At 41.1% G+C, this 11,617-nt stretch overlaps 1 protein-coding gene across 2 annotated transcripts in view; it reads right to left on the bottom strand.

Moving 5' to 3' along the window:
- Nucleotides 1-303: 303 nt before the first annotated feature.
- Nucleotides 304-11,617, bottom strand: part of Plag1 (PLAG1 zinc finger) — a 43,064-nt gene continuing 31,750 nt past the window's right edge. Inside the window, exons 3-5 of one of the 2 annotated variants that reach the window (XM_048420347.3) lie at nucleotides 10,325-10,423; nucleotides 6,917-7,275; nucleotides 304-6,398 (exon numbers count right to left, since the gene is read on the bottom strand). In XM_048420347.3, the coding sequence (XP_048276304.1) occupies nucleotides 5,141-6,398; nucleotides 6,917-7,158 (1,500 nt within the window). In that variant the 5' untranslated portion in view covers nucleotides 7,159-7,275; nucleotides 10,325-10,423 and the 3' untranslated portion in view covers nucleotides 304-5,140. The remainder of the gene's footprint in view (nucleotides 6,399-6,916; nucleotides 7,276-10,324; nucleotides 10,424-11,617) is intronic. The other variant, XM_048420349.3, reaches the window with a different exon arrangement.

Raw genomic sequence — 11,617 nt, 5'->3', positions numbered from 1 at the left:
AGGAGGAGGAAAACGTTACAGTAAAGGGGCATCTCTGAGGATTCAGGAGGATCTGTGTTATCGAAAGCGTTCTATATTTCTATTTATATATTCTGTGGAATTTGGGAGTCTTTTTCCTTACAACAAATACCACTGCAGGCTATAAGAAGCTGCAGTAATAAGTAGTAGCGAGTGAGGATCTACACCTGGGTATCCCAACAGGAAGCAGCGGCCTGCTTCTTTGGATGTGAGTTTCTAAAGTACAGTTATCACTGCAGCCCCACGACGCGAAGCTGCCTTACAGAAGTCACACACACACCAGGATGACCTTTGTCTATATTTTATACAAATACAACAGTAGTTTGTGAATACATTTTAAGTACATGATATACACGATAAGCCACTTGATTTTCCAATATCACAGAATAGCAATTTAAAATGCAATAAAAATATACAAAATTCAGTCTGGAATGCAGATTTTTTTTTCATTTCTATTTGACTCAAAACTTTACCATTAGAGCATTTTTAGAGTACTAGTCCAAACACTTTTTTTCATTAGCTAAAAATACAATTTCAGCAGTCAGCTTATGTTCAGGCATGATGCAGTCCATTTTCCCGATGGACTCCCAGTTTTTGTTAAATTCAAAGGGCTGTTAGTAACTTATAGTGTGTTCTTCACTCCACACCCTACATCAAGCCCACTTTCCACTCTGAGTTACAGTCACCTTGTGGACAAAAGCTGGGTTTGTTCTGGTAACATTTGCACATCCACGATCTCCTTTTGCAAGCGCACATGAATACACTGTGGTGGTGTAAAAGTTTGTTAATGACAAATTAAGTCACAGTATAAAAATATATTGTACACCTTTACACCTATGTAGTCCTTTTCCTATGGATAAAAAAAAAATACAACTGAACGAGACAGAAGTTTGTAGCACCGTGAGAGTTGTGTCCCAAGTGACAGTAGCAGCATGATCCCATATAATGTTGAAGGAGGGTTTCTGAGAAGATAGACATTCATTCTGGTTTGTCTGTACCACTGAAGCTTATACAGAGAAATCTGTGTCATCTATAGAGCTAGATAAGCTATCAAAAGACACTGCCTTCCATCCCCAGGGGCTGCTAACATTGGAGAAAGGCTTACTGGTGATCTGTGTGCTGTTACTAAGGCTGGTAGCGTTATCTTGCATATAATCTCCGAGGAGCGCTCTGTGGCTACAATATAATTCAGGTATTCATACAGACCCACGTGATCAAGATACATTGTGTGACCTGGCTGCTGACAGCGTGCATAAAACAAAACAGACTCACCGAGGGACTCATTAGTCAGAAAAACCAGTCTGCCTTCACTAAGGACGAATACTCAACATTGAGAAGATCTCCTCCAATGTCACATGGATCTCAGTAGGCTAGAAGCAACTTGGGTGAACTGGTTTCTTTCTTTTTTTTAACTTACTTACGGACTGGGAAGACAGTGTGCTTTGAGATACGTAAACCTTGTAAAAAAATAAACCATTGTAAAACCATATGAAAAGACACACACTGATTCTGTGCAATATAGCAAATCGATAAGAAAACACTGTAAAAATGTACCTGTTTAAAATACCATCTACCATTTTTTTGTACACAAAGCATTATATATCAAAGGCCTACATATATAGCATCTAATGGCACTTGAAACGAATATAATAAGTCTTAAAATAAAAGGCATAACCTATAGAAAGTTTCTGTAAAAGTTTAGGTTCATTTTGAAAGTGCTATATCTTGTAGTAATGTGAAGTATAGAGGTTGACCAAGCTCTCTTTTTTAATTGGCCTCTATGTGTCCTGCTCACTAGATGAATGATCCTGAAATATGTACTCTATAACATTCATTATTAGCTTAATAAAGCAATCAGCTCTGGCTCATGTTTCAGTCAGTATATGGTTTTAAAAAACCGTCACTGTCCAAATTAACACAATATATCACTATATTCCACAAATGGCTAAAAAAACAAAAAAGCACAAGCAACAAAGACGCAAAAACACACAGCTCGAAAGAAATGCTGACTGAAATAAAAAAAAAAAAAGAAAAAGCTGCGTACAGAATGGTGCATAACCCACCAAGAAAACTTAAGTCCTAGAAAATTGAACTATGGAATAGGATTTTAAATGAAAGCCTAACAGTGACCAATAACTACCAGGGTGGTATTAGTAAATATCAGTGGAGTATATTGCCTACGGCGCCTCGGTTCTTCCACCGCCGTGCTGCGGCAGCTGCCGACACAGTCTGCACACACACGAGAGGGTCAAACTGAATGAGGCTCGGTGTCTTGTCTGAGCTCCAAACTCTACACTAAACTATTTTCGTTAAGGTTAATCCCTTTTCTTTCAGCCAATCTAAGGCACTATCAGAAATTCCAAGGACGATGAATCTGGCCACTGGTGAATGAAAACAGCATTGGCAAGAACTATCCCTAATCACTCCTACTTCAAATAAAAACCAAAACAAGTGACAACATTTTCTAGGGGGGAGGGGAGCCAATTCTGTGTTACATCCTTGTTAAAACATTGTGCAATTACATTAAAAGCTGCCTGATCTTTAATAGAAAAATCTATCAAGAAAGGGTTTAGTGACCACTGCAGTCAATTAAAAACAAAACAATACAAAACAAACAAATAAACAAACAAAAAAATCCAACCCAACTTGCTGGATTCCCTCTTACTTTGAAGTGTTATTCAAGTCTGTGGGGGCAGCAATAGGCAGAGAGGTGTACATACGAGGAAAATGAAGACTCTACATTTTAACACTGTACCCTGGAAGATGTGTATTAGAGTTCTGTGCAGGGCAAGAATTAAGATAAAAATATATTTATATATATACAGATATGGCGCCATTCCCATTTCAAAATGCTTTATTTCATATATCCTGGTACTCCCTTTTTTTCAATTAGCAGTGAAATACAGCCCATAAAGGCCAACGTCTCAGGTCATTAGTGTGACTTCTTCTTACGCAAATTTTAGATAGAATAAGCTAGTGCTTTCATATGTGATGTCTGGGACCAACCTCTACATAAAAATAGGTTTTCTATTTACTTGTGCTCTGTCACCAAGCTTCTTTTCCTTTTTCAATGGTGATTAAAGCAATATTGAACACTAATCATTCAACTAGAGCTTTAGGTAAGCGATCTGTTTCACAGAAACTAAGGAAGCCGCCTTGAAGCAAAGAGCCCATGTGGAGAGTGAGCATGCGCCCGACCACAGCCCGGGAGCAGCTCGAAGAGCTAAAAATGCATTTCCTTATTAACATATATAATTTTAATGCCTTTGGAACACTTTTTTTTAATAAAATGTAAATTTTCATAATAAAATTTAAATACATAAGTATAAAAACTATTGCTCCAGGGTGAAAACCAGGAGCGAGAGCCCTCCAGAGAGCGACTCTGGTTCTACCAAGTGCGCTAGACGTGTGTGTAACATACAGCGAAAGCCCCACCCATATGACATCTTCCACTTCTCCTCAGTTTATACTACTCCCAAGGATTTTAAATAACGCATCATATTCAGCAATCTATACTCATGTTTAGAATTAATGGTAAACAATGCAATCTGCAGTGAATAGTTGGCCCTATGAAAGGGAACGGGTTTCCCCACACAGGGCTGATTGAGTGCTCTGAAATTCAGGAATATTTCTTCTTCCTCCTCCTTTTTTTTTTTTTTTTTTTTTTTTTAAGAGATACATACTCTTCTGTAAATTTTCCCCTACCCCTGCCCCAACAAAAGGGGTCTCAAAATAAGGAGTTAACAAGTGCTTAATAGACACAGCTTGCAGGCTGATGCCACGAGCAACCCTTAGGAAAATCTCCACGGCACTGCTGATCAGAGCCCTGGCTGGGGTGAGGAAGCCATCACTACCGCGTCTGTGAGCACCACACCCTCAGTGCTTTCACACTCACTCGGTGTGTGCCTTATTTTCCTTGCTTCCTCTATAAACTCGGCTTGTTGTAACACTCCTCCCACTCTCTAAGATGTGTCAAAAGTGGGGTTTTACTGTGTGGGTTGTGTAACACGTCGTGGAGACTCCTCAGGTCGCTTTTTAATGTGTTTAAGTTCTCCATCCAACCACGGCGGGGCGAGGAGGACGTACACTGCTGTTTTAGAAGTGCCGGGATAGGCTTACTCTGCCCCGGAAGAGTCCAGTTTTCAGCTCTGGCAACGGTGGGAATTCTCTAGACAAGTTCTGAGGTCTGGCTGTATGTTTGACATCCATCGTCCGGCTGAGGAGTCTCACTCCAGTGACTGAGGCAGTCTACTCTGCGTTTCACTGACTACTGCCCCACAATGGCCCTAAGACTCTGGACTAACCACGGACAACATGCAACATTAAGAATGCTGGTACACTGAGGCCATTCTGGGCACGAAAGGCGAAGGACATGAAACAGGACATTTCTGCCCTGGTCCTGAAGACTGATACCACACACTGTTAACATAAAGTAAAGATGGTTGAGATGTGGCAGAACAGCCTGAGGGCCAACACAGAACACCCTGTGACCTCTCAAGGTTTCTTTTAGATGCTGAAACTCTCTTCTCTCGTTTTGTCATGTGCTCATACTATTCTAGCCAGACAATAGTCTTCAAAATATATTGATCTGAAATGATGGCATATTTAAGAAACCACTATAATCTCCCCAAGCTGGATTCTCGATTCCTTTAAAACACTTGATCATGAATCTATTTAGGGGCTAGCAAAACATGTAAAACACCTCAGCTATTCACACACGTTACATAAGATTTACATTGTATTGCATATTTGCAAAAAAAAAAATGAGCCGAATGTCCGATGCCCAATGCTATTAGACAAAAATGAAAATTTTAAAGCCTAATAGTAATTTGAACACAGGACCTGAAGAATTTAGTGATAATAATGGCGCTCCTATATGAAGTAAAACTCTGAGACTATGACAGCTGGCAGTAAATCGGGAGAAACAGCAAACGTAATTAAACATGAACGGTTTCAAAGCTTATCGAAGAGGCTAGTTCCTATTATTTACTGGCTTTGTGAAACCTGATATTATACAAAAGCAGAAGTCTTTGTATTGTCTTAAAGTAGGCACTAAGATAAAAACGGTCGGCGAGGGCGGGGCTACACACACGCGCCTCCCCCTCGAACCTGCCACCAGGCCCTACTGAAAGGCCTGGTGGAAACGGGGCAGGGTGGTGCTCGTGCTCAGGCTGCTGGTGAACGCCGCGGAGAGCGAGTGCAGAGAACCGAGACCCACGGTGCTCGTAGGATCCTGGAGATCCTGTGTTTGGGCGGGCAGCTGAGAAACGGAAGAATGTGCTTCATCTTGGGAATAGCTCATCCCAAGGCTCCCCACTGACAGAGGATTGTAAGGAGGGCCATTTAATGGTATAAAATTGAACAGCTGAGAAAAATCCAATGCTGGTGTGTTGAGGGGGTCACTGATGGAAATAGAGCTCTTTGACAGCGAGAGGTCTCCCGCACCGTCATCGAGGGACCCGCTCTGAGGATCTAACCCTAACTTAGATGACGACGCTTGAGAATCCTGGGATGAAGAGGGCGCACCACTTTGTAACTCCATCAGGTAACTCTCAATCTCCCCCTTTAACGGCTGTTCTTTTTCAGGAATAGAGATTGCGTATGAGGTAGAACTGAACGGGCATTTGAAAGCAAGATGGTGGGAGGGGTGAACAGCATCCATGTCGATGGGGCACGTCATTCCCAAAGGTAAAGTTGTGATCATTTGGTGAGCAGATCCGGAGCTCTGCATGGACTGAAATGGAGTGTTATAGAGGTTTAACTGCAAAGTGTTTGTGAATGGCTTGGACAAGAGTTCACTGGAAGGCAAGGACATCACCGGCAGGAGCTCGTCTTTTATAGGCACAGACATGTTACAGGTGAAAGGGTCCAGGAAATCTACCGGTTCAGTTTTGACCTTCAGAAGCTCTTGGTTGTGACTCTTCTTCATATGTCGAGTGAGGTGATCCTTCCGTCCGAATCTCTGTGCACAGTACTGGCAGAGGAAGTCCTTTCTCCCGGTGTGCACCACCATGTGTCTCCGGACGTCCTTCCGGGTGTAGAACCGGCGCTCACAGTGCTCACACTGGTGCTTCTTCTCCTTCACGCCCCCGGAGGACTTGCCCGCGTGCGACTTCAGGTGCTCCAGGAGCACGCCGGTGCTTTCGAAAGTCTGCAAACACACCTTGCAGGTGAGGTCGCCGCTGGTGGCAGCGTGCAGGGCCAAGTGCCGCTTGAAGCCGAGCTTGGTGTTGTAGCTCTTGCCGCACTCCTCGCATTTGAAGGTCTCTTTGTTGGGGTCGTGGGTGTGGAGGTGATTCTTCAGGTGGTCTTTGCGGTGAAACATTTTCTCACAATAATTACACTTGTGGGTTTTCTCAGGAGAGTGAGTAGCCATGTGCCTTTAAACATAGATAGATTCTGTGAGTGATTATCTTAGCAAAAGCGTACATACTCATTCTTCAAACGGGAAGCTAAACTACTAAGGCTCGCTCCCAGCTCTCCTAACGAGGGTCTCCCTGAGCAGCACACAGCACAGCACAGCTAACACACCGCACAGCTCGAGCCATCTATGTCGCCACTTTAGTGCTGACTGGGTTTCAGCTCTCATTCAAAAGTAAACAAGCAAGACCGAACACATCCATGTAATGTCCACACCCTTTCCACGAAGAAACTTTTCTTTACACACGGAAATTCTACTCTCATTAAGCATTTTTTACTTTAAAAAAAAAAAATCCAAAGACACTACCACAGACGTATGTCACTTAGAATATTTCAAGCTACCCAATGTCTAATCTACTTAACATTTCCTGTCTGCGAATGAGCTGAGAAATGTGTATACAGATACACACACTTACAACGGCTTCAGACGGCCAACACAAGAGAAAGCATAATCTGAAAGACAAATAGAGCGTAGTACCTTTGTAATTTGTACTTAGAAACAAAGGCCTTGGTGCAGTCTTGTTGTGTGCACTTGTAGGGCCTCTCTCCTGTGTGAGAGTAGGAGTGAACCTTTAATTTCTCAACACTGTTAAAGGCCTTGTCACACAGTTGGCAAGGGAAGTTTTTTCTTGGTTTGGTTTCACCACGCTTACGTTTCCCTGAAGGGGCTTTCTGGGTATCTCTTACTTCTGACAAATCACCAGGAATGACAGTGGCCATCGCAGCCTAAACCAGGCCTTCTTGTTGGACACCTGGGAACTGCCCAACTCCACTAAGTGATATAGCTTTAGGTGGCTTCTCAAGTTTCATGTGGTCGTAAAAGAAAGCAAAAAGGGACTGGAAAAAAAAATAAGAAACAACTAGTTTGTAACTAAACTCAATTAAAAAATTATTTGCTTTGTGATGCTTTTGAATTAAAAAAGAAACCATAAAATGGATTCAGCTGGTCCAATGTAATATCTGTAGGTTCCTTTGTATTTTCCAAAACAGATAGATATCAACGCATTGCTCAGAATGAACAGTTCATACATACCCTGAAATCGCACCTGACAAACGCTGGACTTAGCAGGGCAGCAGTGACTCGGGAACTCAGAGTAGGGTTCTAAAGGTTGCACCAGCAACCTCCCGTCTTACAGCTGAACAGCCGCTGCACTCTGTGCCCATCACGCTGTGCATGTGGGTCACGTGAACACATATGCACTTAGAGCACTTGGCAAACCAGGGAGTCCATGGAAGAGGTGCGGGAAGCTGAGACCCCGTAGGAAGAGAGGTGAAAGCACCACCGAGTGCAAACTGACCCTTCTGACCAGCGCTAGAATACTCTAAGGGGGTTTCTGAATGAGGGTGGAAATGACTGATCTTCAGAGCAAATATTCTTGACATGGTGAAGCCTGTTGATAACACTTGAGGTGATCACTGCAGACCCTTGTCATCTGGGGAAGTGTGGTTAGTGTCCTTCAACTGTTTCTGTCATAGAGAAGACTATTCTTACTGGGTGCACTAACGTTACTAGTAAGCTGGAACCATTAGGCCTCCCCAAGCTGAACAAATTAGCTTTTGATACAACTGAACCTGAGTGTGGCACACCTGTTCAGAGTTCTCACAGTGCACAACATCTGTGCAAAAATGCATCATCACAGAAGTGTTTCGCCCTGAGTTTCAATTCACTATCAGCACTATGAGGAAGAGTGAAGCATGCATGTTGTGCAACAAAAGAATGTCGCTACTTTTAAACAAGATAATTGAAACTAAACAGAAACCTCCATAGATAAGAAGTAGTTAATATAATTAACTCTATTTCTCAGAGCAGGAAAATCAACTCCTCAAAGACTTTACTGTTATGTAAGTTAGATCAGTGGCTCTCAACCTCCCTAATGCCACCACCCTTTAATATAGTTCCTCATGTTGGAGTGCCCCCAACTATAAAATTACTTTGTCGCAACTTTATAATTACAATTTTGCTACTGTTATGAATCATAATGTAAACATTTGATATGTGACACTGGTGGGGTGAGAACCACTGAGTTAAATGTTTCCTCAAGGTTTCTTAAGGTAATTTAGAGGGGTTTTTCCAAGAGACCACAGAAATGGTAGCAACCGTAATGCCTTTTAAAAGGATCTGACGACTAAATATAGTTAAATGAATTTGTCATCCTCTTAGATATTTTAAAGAAAAACAACTTTCTTATCTCACCTGTGTTTTGGTACTAGATTGACACATGCCTTTACACAATTTAGTGTGTTACACTCACTTTTACAGATTCCAGTTAGACTTTTTTCAGGAATTCTAAACACCTACATTTTGGTAACAGTTAAGTGCATGCCATATCTTTTTGTACTTTAGCAGAGAGGCTGTCCCTAGTAGACTAAGCAGCAGTGAGCCATTATCTGACTGAAGCAGTACAGCATTCAGGCAAGCTGAGCACATACAGTTTTGTTTTTTTTTTGTTTTTTTTTTTTTGTAAGACAGATGCAGGCTTTTATATTGTTCTAATTATCAGGAAGCTCCTCTTACAGTTTACAAATGATATTAATATGATGCAACGAGTATCACAATGCTGATGCAGCTGTTAGCTCTGATATCACACACTGATGCAGCTGTTAGCTCTGACATCACAGCACTGATGCAGCTGTTAGCTCTGACATCACAGCACTGGCGCAGCTGTTAGCTCTGACATCATAAAACTAATGCAGCTGTTAGCTCTGAAATCACACTCTGATGCAGCTGTTAGCTCTGACATCACAGCACTGATGTAGCTGTTAGCTCTGACATAACAGAACTAAGGCAGCTGTTTGCTCTGACATCATAGCACAGTTGAACTGTTAGCGCTGACATCACAGCACTGATGCAGCTGTTAGTTCTGACATCTTACTACTCATGCAGCTGTTAGCTCTGACATCACAGAACTAAGGCAGCTGTTAGCTCTGACATAGCACAGATGAGCTGTTAGCGTTCGTTGACATCACAGCACTGATGCAGCTGTTAGCTCTGACATCACAATACTGATGCAGCTGTTAGCTGTGACATCACAGCACTGATGCAGCTGTTAGCTCTGACATCACAGCACTGATGCAGCTGTTAGCTCTGACATCACAGAACTAAGGTAGCTGTTAGCTCTGATATAGCACAGACGAGCTGTTAGCGTTGACATCACAGCACTGATGCAGCTGTTAGCTCTGGCTATGGGTTTTCTGAAGCTCAAAGACTTGCTCTCTTCCTGTTATGAGCTCATTCAAAGGACAGATGTTTTGCCTCCCTCCATGTTAGGGGTAAGAGCTACTCTACAGATCAATAATGACAGTGAATTAGTATAAAATTTTGATTTTCATTGTGATTTCCTCACTAGATGCTTTCATAGACGTACTGAGACTATGATCACGTCAATCATTTTGCAATTGCAGGATCAAAAGGGAATGTAAGGTGTCTAAATAACTAGGTCTGAACACTGGTCATAATCACCACTGTAGCAACACAGCTATGATGCTGAGAATCCCAGAAGAGAAAAACAACTTTAATGCAACTCCTCCCTAAAAAGACACTAAAAGGGCACCATAAAACAACACGAACGCATCTGTATTAAACCGGGGTACTCAATATGAAGTAATGAATGGATGTTTCTGGATGTACATACTGAGCAATGAGGAAGCACACTGATAGCAAATATTACACTTTTCTAAGACCAGCTGAAAATTTTCATGGCTGATAACGCTTTTATATTTTAATCCATTACAAAATTCAAATTACTTATTATAGGTACATTTAAAATTTCAGGATAAATATAAAGTTGTGAACATAACATCAAATAAAAATTATATTCACAATGTTTATAAACTGAATACTTTAAAGGCACATGCATATAACTAGTGATTTTTGTTCAATGCGTACCTGATTAAGGATGGAAAAAGCCTCAGACTTTGATCTTAGCCAGTCCCATTAACTCTTCGTGGAAGAGAGCAGAATCCAGCCCTTCCCATTTTGGCCAATCTATGAAGAAGTAGAAACAGAATGGATTATAGTATAAGTGAAACTGGAGTGTAAAGGACAGAAACTAAAGCGTGAACAAACTGCAATTTCAGAGCGCATGCTATATTCCACTCTGCCGATGAGTCGTGCATTAATTCCCACCAACTGCTTGTTTTGATTAGTTGTAAGCACACTTTACATGGCCAAATAAATGCACACATAAAAAGAAAAAAACAGCATTACCTAGAAAAAAAAAGCCAATTTGTGATGCTGAATGATTCCCCACTTGTTAATAAAAAAGGAATCTAACCAAAAGAAATGGCTATTAGAGTTACTGACTGCAAACAAAATTAGTGAAGAGTTATTAAGCTTAATATGATGGAAGATACAAACTCAGTTTCGTCAGGAGAGTGCCTCTGGAAACCTCATCTCAGCATTGCTACCCACACTGCCTACACTTGTGACTGGGGCTACTTGCAGAACTGCCAATTTAAACTGAAGAATGGTGTAAGGCTGGTTGGAATGTAGCAACCACCCTCTGTTCAGATTCCAGGTACATGTGAGGGACATTAAATACAGGTTTGCTACAAGAGCCAGGTGTCAGGGAAAAGGCAAAACTTTTTTTGCATGAGATCATTGTTGAAAAACCTGAAGATATCTTAAAGATGCCAGCGGGCAGCTAGGTCTTTAGCTGACTGACAGTATATATACACACTGTGTTGATATTTATGATGAAAGGAAATGGCATAACAATGGTATAAAGTAAAAGAGACCTACAAGTATCACAAAGAACACAAGGCAGTGGTTAGTACGCTGTGATTACTTTCACTTAAGTACTCAGAAGCATTTGATTAGAAGAGCGTGAGGGGCAATAAAAATCAAATACTTAAAAACCAATAACAAAAGGATATGCCGACGACAGGTTCGGTTTAAAACTTTTCAAGCTGTATAACAATCTAACTTTTCAAGCTGTATAACAATCTAATAATATTTCTTAAAATCCTCACTTACTTTCAGAATTTGATGATATGTAAAAATAATATAGAAAGAAAATATTTAATAGAGGACATTCAAGCATCATTACAAAATTACTAAGTATATAGAACCCAGTATTATTATTATTCACATTATTTAAAAAAATAAAACTTTAAACAAATAAAGGTATTTTTTAAAGTCCAAGCAAAAGCCCCATTTTTATCAAGCATAGGACATGCA

Source organism: Myodes glareolus, chromosome 16 (genome assembly GCF_982192425.1).
Source record: "Myodes glareolus chromosome 16, mMyoGla1.1, whole genome shotgun sequence".
NCBI classification, from domain to species: domain Eukaryota; kingdom Metazoa; phylum Chordata; class Mammalia; order Rodentia; family Cricetidae; genus Myodes; species Myodes glareolus.
This window is presented reverse-complemented; position numbering and strand designations above follow the sequence as displayed.